Raw genomic sequence first — 16,906 nt, forward strand, 5'->3', positions numbered from 1 at the left:
ATACTTTACTTGTTGATAAGGACATTATTTGCCATCTCATCACACTTTTCTAAGGTTTGTTAAAGGTACATGCAACATGTTTCAGAAAAATGCAATTACTTATTGGTACAAAAGAGAATAGAAGATGAATCAAACATCTTTTGAATTAAAAACTGAAAGAATAACATAAGAGAATCAAGAAAAGTTTGCAGGATTGGGTTTCCCTTGTGCAGAAAAGTTTGCAGTAGTATTGTGCATAAGAGAATAGCCAAAACTGAAAGCAAAATTACACGGAACCAGAAGTTCCAAAAGAAAATATTACAATAGTGACAATGGTGAATCGGATAATTACAACAACTCTGCTACCAAGATAATATACAAGTTTGAATTGTTCAGACAAGGTTAGACCTAAGTTCCACGAGTCTTTATAAGAAGCTCAAGAGAGAAGGTCAGGAGGTCAGGCAGAGCAGAAAACCTTAGAGAAGGAAACTGATCATCGGAATTTTCAGCTCCAAATGATGTTCTACATTTGAATTGCTATGGCATTCTTTTATTCTATCACTGTAGTGATTATTTTACCGAAGAGCTTGCCCCTCAGAAGGAGACAGCCTTGATGGCTGTGGGACTAGTAGCATGTTTTACCAGATTTTGGCTCTGAGTGTACATCATAGTGGTGGAACCAGGACATCATTTCCAAATCCACAAGCAATGAAAAACAACCTGCATGGAGTTTTCAGAGATTAAAATTGCAAAGCTTGTTAATTTTATTACAGAGAAGAACATGATTATGCTTGCAGGGAGTAGCTATGCAGGGCAACCTGGATCAACCATCACTTAAAAATTGCAACCTGGATTCCACAATACCATTTTCACAATTTTTTTTATAACTTGATACATTGTCAAGTAATTTATCCTTTCTTTCCTGGTTTAGTCTAGCAATTTTTCAAGGCCATTGATCAGATAGCTAATCCAGTATAAATGGGGGCATACCAGAACCAACCAAATGACAATCATAACTCATGAAGCTCAAGCAGGGTCTACCTAAACTGAAAATCAAGAAAACAAAATTACCTTACTTGCTCGGAACAGATCGCTGACATATCATATACCCATCATTAGTAAGAACCCTGTCTAACAGTAAGCAACATTATTTCTCCAATTACAGCGAGCAAAAAAGTGATCAGCAATGTTTGATAAAACATAGCACTACCTTATGATTCGACTAACAATCCTACGACTGCTTCCCATTCCCAGAAACTGTGGAGTAACCGGAGAACTGTTGGAAAGAAATTTTATCAATTTTCTAAAATTTACTCTGGCCAGGAAGAGAGAATCTTTGTATTTTAATTGCTTGAACTCTACTATAGGTTTGAGCAAAATCTATGTTCCTGGAATAAATTGCCCTCTCGACAAGCCCACTCAATCCAAACTCGTAACAGTCTCTTTCCACCATCTCCCTCGAAGAATTAAAATTAACTCAAACACAAAACTAAATTAGTTGAAAAAAAATTAGGGTTTCGGATTACCTTCTGTAATTTGGGGGAAATCACCGCTGAATGGGGAAATGTAAGCCCAATGGAAGAAATCGACGCCTAACTGTCGAAAATCGAAGAAGATTGAAGGAAATCGAAGGATATCGAAACTGGAATAGGTTAAATCAAAGGAAATCGGGGGAGGAGGAAAAAGAAGAGCGAGAACGAGAAGGAAGAGGGAGACCGAGAGTGAAAAGAGATCGAGGCCTAAAGGGAAAAGAGAGAGGGAGAGGGAAGAGAAAGGCCGAGAGAGAAAGAGACGAGAGAGGGAGATGGGGTGAAAACGAGAGATAACAAGAGAGAGGGAGCAAATACAGCAGAGGGAGCAGAGAACGAAGACGAGCGCCGAGCGAGAGGAGCAGAGACAGCGAAAAAGAGAGAAGAAGTCGGGCAAAAAATTTCGTCGGGAGACGAAGGCTGAGCGAGAGGAGAGGAGAAGAAGAAATGAGCGGGACTTTTAGTTTCGCGGGGGAGGGGGGAGGGGGGAAAGAAGCGACGCCGTCGCTCGCGGTAAGTGGATGACTTGAAAAAAAGGGCGGAATCAGATTTCCGTCATTTTTGCCTGAGGAGATGAGATGGTGTTATCTTACTTCAATTCAAGTCATTCTGGACTAACGACATAAGTGGGATGAACTAGGTAATGCGGGGGGAATTCATTCCACTTCATTGTGGACTAACCCCCCCTTTGATACTCGTGCTTCATCTAGTCTTCTTTCCTACTTTGTAGTTGATTGGGTCGAAACTTGAAATGTGTCTTTGTTAGCACATTATACTTGTATTTTCCTGCATCTGATTCCAGGATTGCAGTTTCCTCCCTTTTTCTTCCTTCTAAACATCGATAAGGATTTCAGTTAACCATAACATTCTGCTCTTTTACAACAGTTTGATTGCATCTCTGCAGATATAAACCCCATTAGTAGTATTAGTACGCAGGATCTTCAATCATTTCTACGTTGGGCTGTCATTCATCTTGGTTATCCATCTCTGACCGATGCTGAAGCAGCTCCTCCAACTACTAAATTGGAGCCTGTACGATCTGATTACAACTAGGTATAACTGAGCCATTCACCCATAAAAATGTAGGCTACTTAAGTATCTCCTAGTCCATTTTGCGGAAGATCTTTCGATGTGGATCTGTTTCCATGTTTCAGGTGAATTCTACATTCTCCTCAGTTTGTATGCAATTGAATGATAGATCAAAGTTTGATCACATTTCCTGCTTTCCAAAACATAGAATCTGGGCGACAACTTTGGTTCTATCATGACTTACAAACGTATAAGGATGGCCTGCAACATAACTAATGAACTTAAGAGGCTAATTAATGAGTGCTGGAAAAAAGTTGGCAGTTTCCACCCTGCCACGAGCTGTTTAAAATCATTTTGCTCCATCAATGCAAGAATTTCCCCATCAGATTTCGAAAATTTTAACCTGGAACAGAACAGAGAAATTCATGCCACAATTTGTCAATACCTTCATTGCCTAACAGCTCCACTTGTAAGCTGTTACCGTGCTTCCTGCCGTCCCGTGGGTTAAATAAATTACGGGACAATACCACCATTGAATTTTACTTTTGTTCATCTAAAAGATTAAAACACTACCCCCCACATTGACTAGAATTCACTCACATAACCTCCGGTAAAGAAATGATGAAAAGTTTTGCTTTGAACAAGAATAATGAAATGTTAGTGACAATTTACACAAGGGGTTTAACACCTAATAATAGCAACCCCATGAAGAATTTGAACAAGATGGCGCGCGTATCAGCACCCTATTGTTGTGCAGTACAATGTCGTTGTGTACTAATTCACAATGTCATCAAACAGTAAACTATTAGTTTAGAAGTGGCACCCAGTAGCAAGATTACCCTGTTTGGAGGGTATTCATCCGTTCAATGGGTTTGGAACCTACAGAATCAAAATGGAAGGATATATTATTAGCATGTTTTCACAGTATATGAGTGGCCCCATGAGTAGTTTTTAGGTAAAGAGAGCTATCCATGAATTCATCAACACATGGTACAATAACAGTTACCAAAACAATGATTGTTCTAATCAAACTCATTATAGTTGGGCCACAGCATCCTGATGGGCAAAGTGATGGCCTTCCTTCAGCAATTGATACATCTAAAAGATCACAGAAAGGAAGAACAATGTCTTCCGAGCTGTAAATAAATCTATACAAGTGCCTATCCACCCCATATACCCATATGAAACCTCCACATAAAGCTAATGCTTCCATTTCAATGAGTACGCAGTAAAAGTCAAGGAAAGCAGTAAATAAATGGAAGTAACATAGAAGGCAAGATAGCAAGGCAAAGTAGAGAGTAAAATGACCTTGGGAGTGTGGACACCGGAAAGAGGACATGACCTCTCATATTCCCAAATGCCACGACAAAATGAGAGAACAAACAACGAACACCCAACGAACAAAGTATTAGCCAGCAACCCTTATTGCCCCCATTTCCTCAACCTTTGAACTCTTATGCTGAAAATTTTCATGTAACCAAAATAACTGTTCAAAACAAGAATAAAGTACATTTTAGAGTTAAAAATCTCTTATGCAGAACACTTTATACCTTACTTTTCTTGTGCTTGTGCATGTCAGTAATATCATCAGTTCCTTCATGCTTCCTCTTCTTCAGCAAAATGAAACGGGAAACATAAGCACAAAGACACAAGTAGAAAAAAGCAATTAGCAATCACAAGATGTGAAGGCAATAGGCAAAATAAAAACCTTATCATCATGCTTCTTCGAGTGATCCCCACCAGGTTCCTTATGCCCACTTTTATCTTTCTTGTCCTTATCTTTATCTTTACTTCGATCTTTATGCCGATGTTTATGTTTCTTGTGCTCCTTGTCCTTTTCCTTATCCCTATCCTTGTGCTTTTTATGCTTCCTCTCCTTGTCTTTGGACTCACTTTTTGATTTGCCACCACTAGTAGGCATCCCCTTCTCTGCCTGTGGCATAAACACAAACTTAGCACAAAGGAAGAGCTACAGAAATCCCACTATAAGAGTGGAATAAAAGTTACCGATGGCAGGTCTATGGGAGCGGTTTCGCTCAGTTGAAAGGCCTGACGGAGTGTATCCAAGTCAAAAGGTTGTATATGTGCAGTTGTATCCCTATCATGTGAGGTATTTTGAAACAGCTGATCCAGCTCCATACCATCTCCTTTCCTAATCTCTGTGTCACCCACTATGTTGTGAAGATAGTGAGTCTCTGAAATTGACACTGGCAATGACCTCTTGCAAAAAAATTCATGGTGCACACACAATTTATAGTGATTTATAAGATCGACTGCACCAGTCAGTTCCCTTGGCCCTGCAACAAATCAGATTAAAAAACAAGGTTGTCAAAGAGAAGATTAAATCTAGTTTCCCTGCTTAAGTAATTAAGATCTAGCATGAATTTAGTCAATATATATAGGATTCCTTATTATCACTTTGCATCAAAAGTTTGCAGCAAATCAGATTAATGCTTCTGTATAAAACACGAATATCACATCTCCTCTAACATTTACATAACAAAAAAGCATAAATATAAAAATTCTCTACAAGTGTATCCAAAAGTATCATAGTGATATAAGCACTAAAAATAACCTTGTCAAACTATTCTATCAAATTCTCACATAAAAAAGCCAGTCCAACATTTTTTTCTTTTTAAATAGAGCTTGTCCAACCTTAAAAGCCTCAAATATCCAGAAGAGCAATTCTTTACATCTAAGGAAGGATAAGTTGTAGAAAGAATTGATACATAACAGAGAACTGTGGAGCTTGTGGCTGGAAATGGTTTCAGTTCATTTGAGGTATGAGGAAGGAAGAAAGAAAGATCACTGAATCAATGCCTACAAAGCTTAACCAGTAATATCACACATATAATTACCCTGCAAGTGACAGTAAATGAATCTGGCAGAAGACATTACCTTACCCTACCTATTTGATATTTAGCAAGACTTGCACACAACAAAATTGGAAAGAGACGGATTGGCAGACAAGAGTTATTAGAAATACCAATTTTGATAACAACTATTACATCAGTTTGTGACGGGATTTCATATTTTTTTCCCTTTCGATGGATGCTGTTTGGAAATTAACCAGCTATGACGCACCGGATGAACATGAAGCCTACAGTCTACAGCCTTCAGCAAACTATTTTAGTTGAGCTTATATAAGAGTACTCAACTATCCACCACTCTCCCCAGGTTTAGTGAAAACCTCAGTGGCAACAGATAAGTGAGTATATTATTATTAATAATTCAAAAAAACCAATATCTTTTTTTTTTGAGAAAGAAAAAATAAAAATCTACTACCAGTTCTTCAGAGAAATTTTCACACAAGATACTTCATGCAGCATCAAATGGATGATGCCAAGCACAAGCTATCTAAGGTACCCATTAAACTACACAAAGAAATCGTAATGCACCCATTACCAAGGCAGCTCACTTGAAAGCAACAGGCTATCTGCAAAAAACTCACCTAAGTAAAAAACTAATGGTATATTTAATTTTCAGAAAACAACTCTTCCTTTTTTTTTGTCCGAAATAATGTTGACACAACTACACCAAATGCAGGTGAGTCTTGAAACGGAACCTCACACAGAAACTCCACCAAGTGGCCATATTCCAAAGCAAGAAAAATATCATTGTTATAACTTCATATTTCAGGATTATTTTCAAAAAACACATCTTTCACGTGAGGAATACTTTGAGCAGTCAGTGCAGCTGCACATCAGTATCAATTTTCAGCAAGGGACAGTTGCCAAACTCATCCATTTCTTTTGTAGTTACCAAAGCTTAAAATAACAAAAATTGAAAAAAATAGCTTCAACTGTAAATATTGGAATAAAAGCTTCCATCAGATAGAGCATCCTAGAATCCATTTCAACTGACCAGAGCATAAAAGAATATAAAAGAGAAAACTTTTTTCAGTATTTCATTTTAAGACAGCTACCTCTTCCAAACTTCTTGCTTTCTGGATCCATTCAGTCAAACCCACAGAAAAAGGCACATTTTAAACCTGTAAAAATTAACAGAATTGAGAGTAAACATCAAACTTCTAATTGAATTTTTTTTTGAAACTCCACATCAGCAAGCTATAACCACGCAAGCAGCAGTCAGGCAACAAAACTCGGAATATCATGGTTAAAAAAGAAATGCTGACTCAGACTAATTTTCCTTCTTTGTTTGATAAATTATGTATAAAGGCATGGATATATACATGTGTGTATGCGCACACACACACACACATTCACATATATAATTGAAATTTGTCATTAAGCTCAATATAAAAGCATTGGATTACCTTCTCCAATAAACAAAGAAAAGAAAATGGGTCAGGATTTTCAGATCATTCTAAACAGTTAAGACAGACAAATAAAGCAACTGGTGTACAGACTATGACACTCACCCTCAAACTCCAAGCTAAGAAACCGCTACAGATATCTCTGCAGGTAAGAACCCAACTTCATTTTAATGGAAGACAATCCTAAAACCACTCTAAGAATCCCATGGCACACTAGTTCATGCAACTGTATCTTTTTCTAGTGTCTTGCTAAGTAATGAGACTTTAGCAAATAAGAATAAAGGAAAGAAACCATAAAAGTATAACAGCAAGGGCATTTTACCAGTTACGGTGACCTAGGAGGCAAAAATAATGTTCTTCAGTACAGTCACCGAATCACAAGCAAGAAATGATAGGTGAGTTCCGTCATATACCGAAAGCACAAACCAAGATAATAAGCTTTCGACCGTTTTCCAGTTAGTTAGACAATCATTTAACTTATTATATTCTCATTTGTAAAATGCAACACTGCTTACCCAACGAAAGCAGCATAACAGAAATACGTTTCTCTCGTTACCAATAAAACTGTACCTTTTTCGCCCAAATAAAGCTAAGCCGAAAAGTTCTCAAAGAAAACAAATCAATCAGCGCAGACAAAGTGATCCCCCACAAAGAGTTAAAGTTCCAGCACACGAGAACCGGAATATCTAGCGGTAATCCGCAGAGTGAGCTGGAAAACGGATAATTTCGAACACAAACATCCTAGAAAATGGCAATCTTCAACAACGAAACTGAAACCCCAAACGAGCACTACAAATCAAGACGACGGAGTTCAGATGAAAAGAACCAATAAATCCGAAAAGCCACTTTTGGAGTAAGATACGAGATTCCAACAGTTCCCCAAACACCAGGAATAAAAGGAAAATTCGGACAGAAGGAAGAGTTTATTACCCAAGTCTTGATGGATCTTCGCTTCAAACAATACGATTCGAGAAAACGGAACTCTCCGAACCTTTTAATTTGCTGGGAAAATGCGAAGGAAACACGCAGAGTGCCCGAATCTCAGGAGCGAGAGGTGGTATGAAACTGGACTAGCCCTAATGTGACAGACGATGCCCGTAACCAAAGGCTTAATGGAATTGTTTCCTTCGAGGCTTAACAGGTACTTAATTATTTTCAATGTGACTAAAATACCCTTCAAGAAGACAGAAATTCCAGTGAAGAAATACGTAGAGAACTTGAAGACGAAATCCGATTCAGGGGATCTGATAAGCCGACACGAGCTGGATGTATAGGCCTGTGTAACCCAAATTCTCATATGTGTCGACCGATATCCGATACGGACAACTTTGTTACAAAGTATTATAAAATTTTAAAACTATTACTAATTTTATTTTTTCTGAATTTTAAATTTTATCTACAATTTGGCTTTTTTGAATTTTACTTAGTTGGCTGCATTTGTAAATTAGTTAAAAGAATAATATTTCAATAAAAAAATGGTAAAAGCAAAAATAGTTTTTTCCGTCATTTAATCTTCCTGTCACAATTACAAACAAACCTCTGAAGTAAATCAAAAACTATCATTTTATTTTTATTTTTTGAAAGTTATTGTTTTGAGTGATTAACCCAATAATCGCTTCCAAGTAAACTAATAAAAAAGTTAACAATCAAGTAAGCTGGAAAGCCCATGGGCCCATCTTAATCCAACTACGGGTTAAAGTGGGGCCCTGATAGTCGAAACTCGATACCTACTACCATCGGCCCAATCACAACGCTGACTTTTATGTCCATTGGATGCCTCTGTCAACCTATCATCATCTTCGCTTACCTGGCAGCTTCATAAAGTCGCCGCGTGTCATCCTTCTACAGGCTGCATATTTCTTTATTTTCTTACATAAATCCAGATCCTTCAATGCTGTCGGCAAGCAGATGCTTGTGATTTTGTTTTTCTCCCATAAGCGAAGATCACGAGCGGATTTTTGCACGGTTTTAAAGAATAAGTGCTTGAATTCATCCGTAATTGATTTTTTTCTCCTTCGGTTACAGATTTAAGCTTGTTTTTTTGGATGAATTCCAGTCAAGAAGTTCTCGGATTGACATTTGAAAGCTGTTGTGTCGGAGAGGAGTTGTAGTGCGAAGAACTTGTCCAAGTGGAAAGTTTGGATGATTCCAAGTTATCTTCGAAATTTGGTTAGATATGAGGAGTAGCGATTTTTATTCGGCAATGTATAAAATCTAGGCGGGAATATAGTCGTGGGTGGTCAGGATCTCGGATTGCTAAACTCAGCAGCTCAACTCATCTACGAATCAACTCAATAATGGAGCGAAGATCACGAACTGAATTTTGCCAGAAGGTACACAATCTTGAAATTTTTGCGTTTTCTACTCCGAGATTTAAGGTTTATTTTCTTTGTATGACTTTCGATGAAGAAGTTCTCAGTTTGATGTTTGAAAGCCGTTGGTGTCCGATCAGAGGAGTTCTAGTGCGGAGAAGTGGTGAATGAGATATTTCGAATTCTAAGTTTTGTTCGAAAATTGTTAGATACAAGAAGCTGAGATCTTTATTCGGCAATGTATGAAATCTTGGCGGGATATAGGCGGGTCGGGATCTCGGATTGCTTCTGTAAACTCAGCAGCTGAAACCATTTATGAATCAGCTCATTTCTGAAAGTAATCTGTACCGAGTTGAAGGTATCTTTTAGGTTGCTTTTTGTTAGTTATATTTGTCGATTAGTGTTTTCGTCTTACTTTAACCATAAGGGTGGTGTTGAGTTTGGTTAGATTTGGATTTTACTGCAGAGGTTGTTCACTGATATTGGCTTGGCCATGCGAGAAAGGTAAAGAAGATTGATTACGATGATGAAGAGATCAAGTTTGAGAGGTGGAGTTGGGGAGAGTCTAACAACGATGGAAGGCGATATCGAGTGGGAATTGCGGCCGGGAGGTATGCTCGTACAGAAACGGGCGGAGCAATCTGCGAGTTCGGCGCCAATTTACAGGGTCAGAATTGCTTTTGGTGCCGTACGGTACGAAATCTCCATCAATTCGCAGTCAACTTTCGGTAACTCTCTCTCTCTCCCTCTACCTCTGTTTGCTCTTCAGCTCTTTTTCTTTTTCGTGGATTTCTTAAATCACCCTACTAAATCTTGGAAACCAGTAAAGAGACGTATCGAAGCGTCAAGCGTCAAGATCCAATTATACAATTTTAAATGAGGACTTCTTCATTATCGTCTAACATCATGTGTTCTGCTTATCGGAAAATGCGGGGTATCAATCTCCGTACCTCTGGCATTCTTAGCGAGCAATCCACCACCAACTGAGTTACATCCACTTTCTTGTTTTATGATTCACTGTTCCACTGACAAAGTCGAAGTAATTCATGAATTTGTTATTCTTTATTCAGGAGAACTGAAAAAACTCATCTCTTCCGAAACGAGATTGCAGCCTGAGGAGCAGAGACTTATATTCCGAGGCAAGGAAAGAGGGAACAACGAGTATCTGGACATGACCGGTGTTAAGGACCGCTCGAAAATCGTTTTAGTTGAAGACCCAACGAACCTAGAGAAAAGATACATTGAGATGCAGAGGAACGCCAAGCTCCAAAGTGCCCATCGAGCCATCTCCGACGTTTCTGTCGAGCTTGACACATTTGCAGAACAGGTGACTTACTGGTTTAGCTGATTTTGTTTGAGCTTGTGCTAATTTTCGTGGGTCTTGTAATTAATCACAACTCCATAGTATGCCAACTGACCGTCTGATACCTCATCTATGTAATCACAGGTGTCTGCCATTGATATATCCATCTCAAGTGGAAAGAAAGTGGCTGAATTACAGATTACTACATTGATTGAGATGTTCATGAGGGTAGCAATAAAGTTAGACAACATTTCCGTCGGAGGAGATGCCGCTGCCCAGAAAGATTTACAGGTATTTGCTTTCCCAATTCGCATTAGATGAAGTCTTGTAACCGGTCTGTACTGGTTCAATCTTAGCATCCGATACGCCCACTGTTTTGTAAAAGTTTGCATTCCGTATTTTATTCTTGCATTTGCAGGGTAAAAGGATTCAAAAATGTGTCGAAACTCTGGATATGCTGAAGATGGCAAATGCAAGAATAAGACTTCCAGTTGTGACGACCAAGTGGGAGACATTTGATCCTCCTTTCTCAACGCAGTGGGAACTTTTCGATTAAGATATGATGGTCTTATATTCTACCCGTTTTCTCATTCGCTTTAGAGCACCAAACAAGCTTCCATGAGCAAGACCCTGTTACATTTAGCATTCTTTAGTTTCGATGCATGTTTAGCTTTTTTTCTAGATGTTGTTCAATGATGAATGAACTCTTTTTGTTTGTATATTTCAAAAAAAAAAAAAAAATCTTTTGTTTGTAATTCTAACCAGGCTTATGGAGTTTTGACCTTTGTTAGAGCAGAATGCATCTGTGTTGTCTTTTTCAGATCCTCAACATATATTGCCATTTTGTTAGATATATAGCACCATATTTGGATCTGGATGCAGTGCTGTTGCATCTCAAGACTCTCAAGCCGCTCTGAAGACAGACTATCCTTCCGAGTAACTTTTTTCTTGTCCAAACAAGTATTGGGAGGTAAGAGTTCATTTTCTTATTATGCAATGAGTGACTTGAAAATTGAAAGTTATACTGATGTCGATTGGGCTGATCTTGGTCCGTTCGAGACCGGGTCACTCGGCAAATAAATAACACGGACCTAAGTTTAAGCAAAAAATATAAAATTTATTGTACCTCTGCTTCGTCGAGACGCAACTTCTTCTTCTCGACAGTGCGTCTCTTCCCTTTCGCCGGCGCCGATTGGGCTGACAGTTTTCTAGAAGGCCGTCGTCGGTGCAAATTGTGAGGTCCGTCTTCGTCGAGACGCACGCTAGTGCAGCGCCGGTGAGGCTTTTCCCTTTTTTTTTTTTTTCATCGGTCGGCGAAGCTTTCTGATGGAAGGCCGAGCAGTCGCTGACTAAGATTACGGAACAGAGCTTTCGCTCTGTTCTTCGGCTACAATAGACTACGGAACAGAGTTTTTGATCTGCTCTTCAGCGACGAGAAGGAGTAGGAGATGATTCTCTTGCTCTAATACCAAGTCAAAAATAATACATCACTTTCAATCTTCATTTCTCATTCACATCATCGGCTTAAATAGCCGTTTTATAGAATATACATGGAAGAATTATGAGTGATTAACGGGATTACACAATCACCGAATTTACATAATATTTACATGATTTCAACTTAAGGAAATAAATCTCAGTGTAAATCTTAACACAATTTACCTCTTAGAGTGCCCATATCCAGTATCATGTTGAAACTCATATCGAGACCCTTAATATTCAATATAACATTGTCTATGGGTGTTGTATTAGGTCTGTGTTGGATAAATGAGACGACAAAAATTAAAAGTTGCTACAGACCTCTCTGCGCCAATATCTTGCCATCCAAAATATAACATGTATCAGCTATACAAATGCCATGTGACATATTATAGAATTTATATCTTCAGACATTAAAAGTGAAAGTGAATTATTTTTTTGTATTAATGTGTTCAAAGCAAAGTAGTGTAAAATATTTTCTTGTGTTAATTTAATTTAAGTTGAACAAAAAATAAATTGGTATTTTTAAAACAATTTAAAGTATTGTAAATTAAATTAAAATAACACAGAAAGTAAATAAACTAAAACATAAATTAAATAGAAATAAAAAAATTTACTTTTTAAAAATAATTATTATGCAAAAAAAAATCTACAAACATAATAAATAAATAAATTGAAAACATATAATACTGACAATAAAAGGATCCAATTTGTACTTTTCAGTGTTTTGGTAGTAAGTTAAATCATGTAAATAAATTTAAAAGAAAATTAAAAGTGATTTAAATAGCTATAAATAACACATCCAAATGTTAATATCAAAGACAATAATTAAAGTTAAAATTATATAAATAAATTTGAAAAAAACAAATGATTTAAAATAAGAGAGTATGAGATATTTTTTATACAAGTGACAATAGAATAAGATTTTTTTTCAATTTAAAAAATAAAAAAAGTTATTTTGCCAATGTGACTAGCGTCAGTACGCTAGAACTTCTTCCTTAACCAACATTAAGCAAGGCAGGAAGAAGATTGAAGGGAACAAAGAGAGGGCGGCGAGAAGGGGCAACGATGAAGATGAACAAAAAGGGGAACGTATCAGAAGGGCGAGTTCAAGCGACGGTAGGAGGGAAAAAAAAACTGAGTAACGAGTTTGAGTGGCTGTAACAAGACAACTGTTAAAAAATAGTTCCACATGGATTATGGATAAGACCTTCGACCCAATTGCAACAACGACCAAGCAAGGTTGTCCGACAAAAGGATAGGGACCGGAGCACAACAAGAAGGAGGGGGGAGAAAAATCAGAGGGTCGAGAGAGGAGGAAAGCAACGACCGGGCGAGAGGAACGTAGAGAGAAAGCGAGTGAAAGTGAATTATATAATAAATTCACTTTCACTTGTTGAACATACACTAACGATGTTGGAAATTCACTTTGACTTTCCCTCAGCATGCACCACCAAGGAACAATTTTGGTTAAGGGAAAGTGAAAGTGAAACAACCCACTTTGGCTGTTAGCCCCTTGGTTGATACTATGTCGGATTTAATGTCAGTGGGTAATTTATGTATCATATCAAATTTTTTGTTTTTCTAAATCTTGTTGCATTTCCGGTGATACCATTTGGGATTGCTAACACCGTAGCCTATGATGCGCCAATGTTCGCAGAGCGAACCGTTCGGTCCTCCGCTCCCCTTAATTGCTCTCTCTTGTACTCAGCTTCAACGACCGCGCACCCGTCTAATTCAAAACCTCCCACGCTCAAAAGATGCATTGCCCTCTTACGAATCTGGACTTCCTTAACGAAGCTCAAACAAATTCATGCTTTCTCCATCAGAAATGGAGTCCCAGTCACGGACCCAGACATGGGCAAGCATCTCATTTTTGCTCTCGTTTCTCTGTCATCGCCCATGTCCTATGCCTACAGGGTCTTCTCTCACATCCTGCAACCGAATATCTTCACTTGTAACTCTATGATTAGAGGTTACGCCGAGAGTGAAACACCTCAGCCTGCGATGCAAATCTATCATCAAATGCATGTCTCTTCCATTAAATCTGACACTCACACCTACCCTTTTCTTTTGAAGGCTGTGTCAAAGATATTGGATGTCAAAGAAGGGGAACAAGTTCACTGTCATGCGGTAAAGGATGGTTTTGAATCCCTGGTGTTCGTACAGAACACATTGGTGCACATGTATGCTACTTGTGGAGTAGCTGAGAGGGCTTACAAGATGTTTGAGAGAATGACGATTAAGGATCTTGTGACCTGGAACTCTGTGATTAATGGTTTTGCTGTAAATGGGAGACCAAATGAAGCTTTAACTCTTTTCAGGGAAATGAGTCTGGAGGGTGTTGAGCCCGATGGGTTCACCATGGTTAGTTTGCTCTGTGCTTGTGCTGAAATTGGCGCATTGGCTTTGGGCAGAAGGACCCATGTGTACATTTTCAAGGTCGGGATGAATGACAATTTACATGTGGGGAATGCACTCATTGATTTGTATGCTAAATGTGGAGCCATTAAGGATGCTTATAGGGTGTTCAGGGAGATGGACTTGAAGAGTGTAGTCTCTTGGACAAGCTTGATTGTGGGGTTAGCTGTGAATGGGTTCGGAAAGGAGGCACTCGAGCTTTTTGGTGAACTAGAGAAAGAAAAGTTGCAACCCAGTGAAATCACCTTTGTCGGAGTTTTATACGCTTGTAGTCATTGTGGAATGTTGAATGAGGGGTTTGAGTACTTCAAGAGGATGGACAAGGAATATGGGATTGTGCCTAAGATTGAGCATTATGGTTGCATGGTTGATTTGCTAGGAAGGGCCGGTCTGGTGCAAGATGCTCATGACTTCATAAGAAAGATGCCTCTGCAGCCCAATGCTGTAGTGTGGAGGACCCTATTGGGTGCTTGCACAATGCATGGGCATTTGAGTCTGGGAGAAATTGTTCGAGCTCGTCTTGCTCAATTGGAACCTCAACACAGTGGTGATTATGTACTCATGTCCAATCTATATGCATCAGAGAGACGTTGGACCGATGTGCAGAAGATCAGGAAGACAATGTTGAAGGAGAGAGTGAAGAAGTTTCCTGGACAAAGTTTGGTAGAGATAGGGAATTGTATGCATGAGTTCATTAGGGGAGACAAGACGCACCCTAGGAGTGGAGAGATCTATGAAAAACTGGAGGAGATTTGGAGGATGTTGAAACCTGAAGGATACGTGCCTCGGACTGCAAATGTTTTGGTCGATATCGAAGAGGAGGAGAAGGAGGATGCACTCTGTTATCACAGTGAGAAGTTGGCGATTGCATTTGCTCTCATTAGCATTCCTCGTGGAGCTCCTATCAGAGTGATCAAGAATTTGAGGGTGTGTGCTGATTGCCATGTTGCTACTAAGCTCATCTCTAAGGTTTACAACAGGGAGATCATTGTACGGGACCGCAGTCGGTTTCACCATTTCAAGGATGGGTGTTGTTCTTGCAAAGATTATTGGTGAACAAATCATTATCTTCTGTTCTAGATCATCTTTGTTAGTTTAACCTTCGTTTTTCTCCTCTTTTTTTGGGCTGACATTGTTGCACAAATTGGTACTGACAAATTGTTGGATTTGAGTCAAATCTCCTTTGCCGCATATATGTATTATATGAAGGAAATGACGTTTGACTCAATTCTTATTTAAAAAAAAAATTACTTTCTTTACAAGAACACCATTTATTTCATTATATTTATAGTAATATTATTATCACAATTTTATCATTATAAATAAATAATAAATAAAAAATAACATCAACACGATCACATAGAATAACAAAGGGGGGGTTAGTCAACTTGAAGGACAAGATGATCTTCAACCACATAATGCCCTTCTCCACTTGAAGTCGTTAGTGGAGCGCAGATGAAGCATCATCTCGATGCAGGGGATGAAGGGGCCCTTTATCTCCACGGTTTAATTTCAATCATGTGGAAGAAGGCCCTTTTTGATCTTCTTCGAATTGAAGGACGGGCGACGCCCTCGGCCTCGCTCTCTCTCCTCGCACCCCCCCCATCGCGCGTCATTTTTTCTTTTTTCTTCCTCTCTCCCGCACTCCCTTCCCCACCGCCTTTCGCCGGGCCAATAGCTTTCGCCGCGCCACCGTCGTCCACCACCGTCCAGCAACCGAGAACAAACCCGAGGAGAGCTCGAGAGAGTCTCCGTCGAGGTGAGTTCGACAGTAGTCACTCGCCAGGCCGAGAAGAGATCCGAGAGGGCTTCTCCGGTGCAACTTCCGCTTTCCGACCATCCTCCGGCGTCGATTACGTATTTCCGACCAGTCCCGGAGCTATTCCGACTCCAACCGAGACTTGAGAGAGCCGGTTGGAGAACGTCAACTCTGTTTCGCTCTTCGCCGGACGTTACCTCCGTCCGTCGGCTTCTAACCGTCGTCGTCGGCGTCGTCTCTACCTCCAGCCACTCACTATTGCTACCCGACGCCACCAATTTCCGGAAATTGCAGCACCCATGAGAACGAGTTGCTGCCCGAGCGAGAGGAGGAAGAAGGGGAGTAATTCGTCATTATTGAATTTAATTTTTCATATAGTTTGAACTTAGGTTTTGAATGTTAATTGAATCTGATTTGATAATTAAGGTTTATTTAAGATTTGTTTTCTTGATATTTGATTAAATTAGCTAATTAGGATAAGATTATAATTGAGGTTGGATTTTGGTGTTTTAATCCGATTTCTGTCTTTAACTCTAGGCGACCAAGAGGGGCTAGACGCAAGGATCGAGAATCCGGATTCGTGGTTACGTGGCGCTCGAGAGAGGCACGAATCACGGTAAAATCCAAAGTTGATAATTTTAACATCATCACAATAGGAAATTGATTCTCTGCATTCTATTGTAATCCGATCTTTGTCATTAACTCTAGGCGCCCGAGAGGGGCTAGACGCAAGGATTGAGAATCCGGATTCGTGGTTACGTGGCGCTCGAGAGAGGCACGAATCACGGTAAAATCCAGAGTTGACGTTTCCTGTTGTGC

General features: G+C 39.2%; 3 protein-coding genes across 11 annotated transcripts; 2 read left to right on the forward strand and 1 right to left on the reverse strand.

The window, feature by feature from the left end:
• Window positions 1-2,985: 2,985 nt before the first annotated feature.
• Window positions 2,986-7,905, reverse strand: LOC137951893 (mediator of RNA polymerase II transcription subunit 19a-like). 4 transcript variants are annotated; one of them, XM_068798868.1, is made up of 7 exons: window positions 7,744-7,905; window positions 6,463-6,528; window positions 4,545-4,834; window positions 4,246-4,470; window positions 4,093-4,147; window positions 3,846-3,996; window positions 2,986-3,416 (listed from the first exon to the last, which is right to left on the reverse strand). In XM_068798868.1, exons 2-6 carry the CDS (start codon window positions 6,491-6,493, stop codon window positions 3,992-3,994), a joined length of 606 nt encoding a protein of 201 aa, XP_068654969.1. In that variant the 5' UTR covers window positions 6,494-6,528; window positions 7,744-7,905; the 3' UTR covers window positions 2,986-3,416; window positions 3,846-3,991. The 4 variants fall into 4 exon arrangements, with proteins under 4 accessions (XP_068654969.1, XP_068654966.1, XP_068654967.1 ...); XM_068798865.1 differs by having other exon boundaries at window positions 4,088-4,147; XM_068798866.1 differs by lacking the exon at window positions 7,744-7,905 and adding an exon at window positions 7,384-7,402 and having other exon boundaries at window positions 4,088-4,147.
• An 802-nt stretch (window positions 7,906-8,707) lies between these two features.
• Window positions 8,708-14,016, forward strand: LOC137951980 (BAG family molecular chaperone regulator 2-like). Of its 6 annotated transcripts, none has more exons than XM_068799005.1 (7): window positions 8,708-9,146; window positions 9,223-9,483; window positions 9,592-9,853; window positions 10,196-10,452; window positions 10,573-10,719; window positions 10,847-11,398; window positions 13,987-14,016. In XM_068799005.1, exons 3-6 carry the CDS (start codon window positions 9,649-9,651, stop codon window positions 10,982-10,984), a joined length of 747 nt encoding a protein of 248 aa, XP_068655106.1. In that variant the 5' UTR covers window positions 8,708-9,146; window positions 9,223-9,483; window positions 9,592-9,648; the 3' UTR covers window positions 10,985-11,398; window positions 13,987-14,016. The 6 variants fall into 6 exon arrangements, with proteins under 6 accessions (XP_068655106.1, XP_068655105.1, XP_068655108.1 ...); XM_068799004.1 differs by having other exon boundaries at window positions 9,226-9,483; XM_068799007.1 differs by having other exon boundaries at window positions 9,233-9,483.
• Window positions 13,694-15,486, forward strand: LOC137951979 (pentatricopeptide repeat-containing protein At4g21065). The gene has a single exon (XM_068799003.1). It carries the CDS (start codon window positions 13,765-13,767, stop codon window positions 15,382-15,384), a length of 1,620 nt encoding a protein of 539 aa, XP_068655104.1. The 5' UTR covers window positions 13,694-13,764; the 3' UTR covers window positions 15,385-15,486.
• Window positions 15,487-16,906: the final 1,420 nt, after the last annotated feature.

Source organism: Aristolochia californica, unplaced genomic scaffold, assembly GCF_029961685.1.
Source record: "Aristolochia californica isolate CCGP_79_NKW_82.1479 unplaced genomic scaffold, dmAriCali1.0.hap1 SCAF_15, whole genome shotgun sequence".
NCBI classification, from domain to species: domain Eukaryota; kingdom Viridiplantae; phylum Streptophyta; class Magnoliopsida; order Piperales; family Aristolochiaceae; genus Aristolochia; species Aristolochia californica.

What these genes read in the sequence shown, in the direction of transcription:
- LOC137951979 (XM_068799003.1), top strand. Translation starts at nt 13,765, where the DNA reads ATGGGCAAGCATCTCATTTTTGCTCTCGTTTCTCTGTCATCGCCCATG.
- LOC137951893 (XM_068798865.1), bottom strand. Translation starts at nt 6,493, where the DNA reads ATGGATCCAGAAAGCAAGAAGTTTGGAAGAG. An exon ending in AAGCAAGAAGTTTGGAAGAG is followed by an intron (nt 4,835 to 6,462) that starts GTAGCTGTCTTA and finishes GATTTGTTGCAG; the next exon opens with GGCCAAGGGAACTGACTGGT. An exon ending in CTCCCATAGACCTGCCATCG is followed by an intron (nt 4,471 to 4,544) that starts GTAACTTTTATT and finishes TTTATGCCACAG; the next exon opens with GCAGAGAAGGGGATGCCTAC.
- LOC137951980 (XM_068799005.1), top strand. Translation starts at nt 9,649, where the DNA reads ATGATGAAGAGATCAAGTTTGAGAGGTGGAGTTGGGGAGAGTCTAACA. An exon ending in TTGACACATTTGCAGAACAG is followed by an intron (nt 10,453 to 10,572) that starts GTGACTTACTGG and finishes ATGTAATCACAG; the next exon opens with GTGTCTGCCATTGATATATC. An exon ending in CTGCCCAGAAAGATTTACAG is followed by an intron (nt 10,720 to 10,846) that starts GTATTTGCTTTC and finishes TTGCATTTGCAG; the next exon opens with GGTAAAAGGATTCAAAAATG.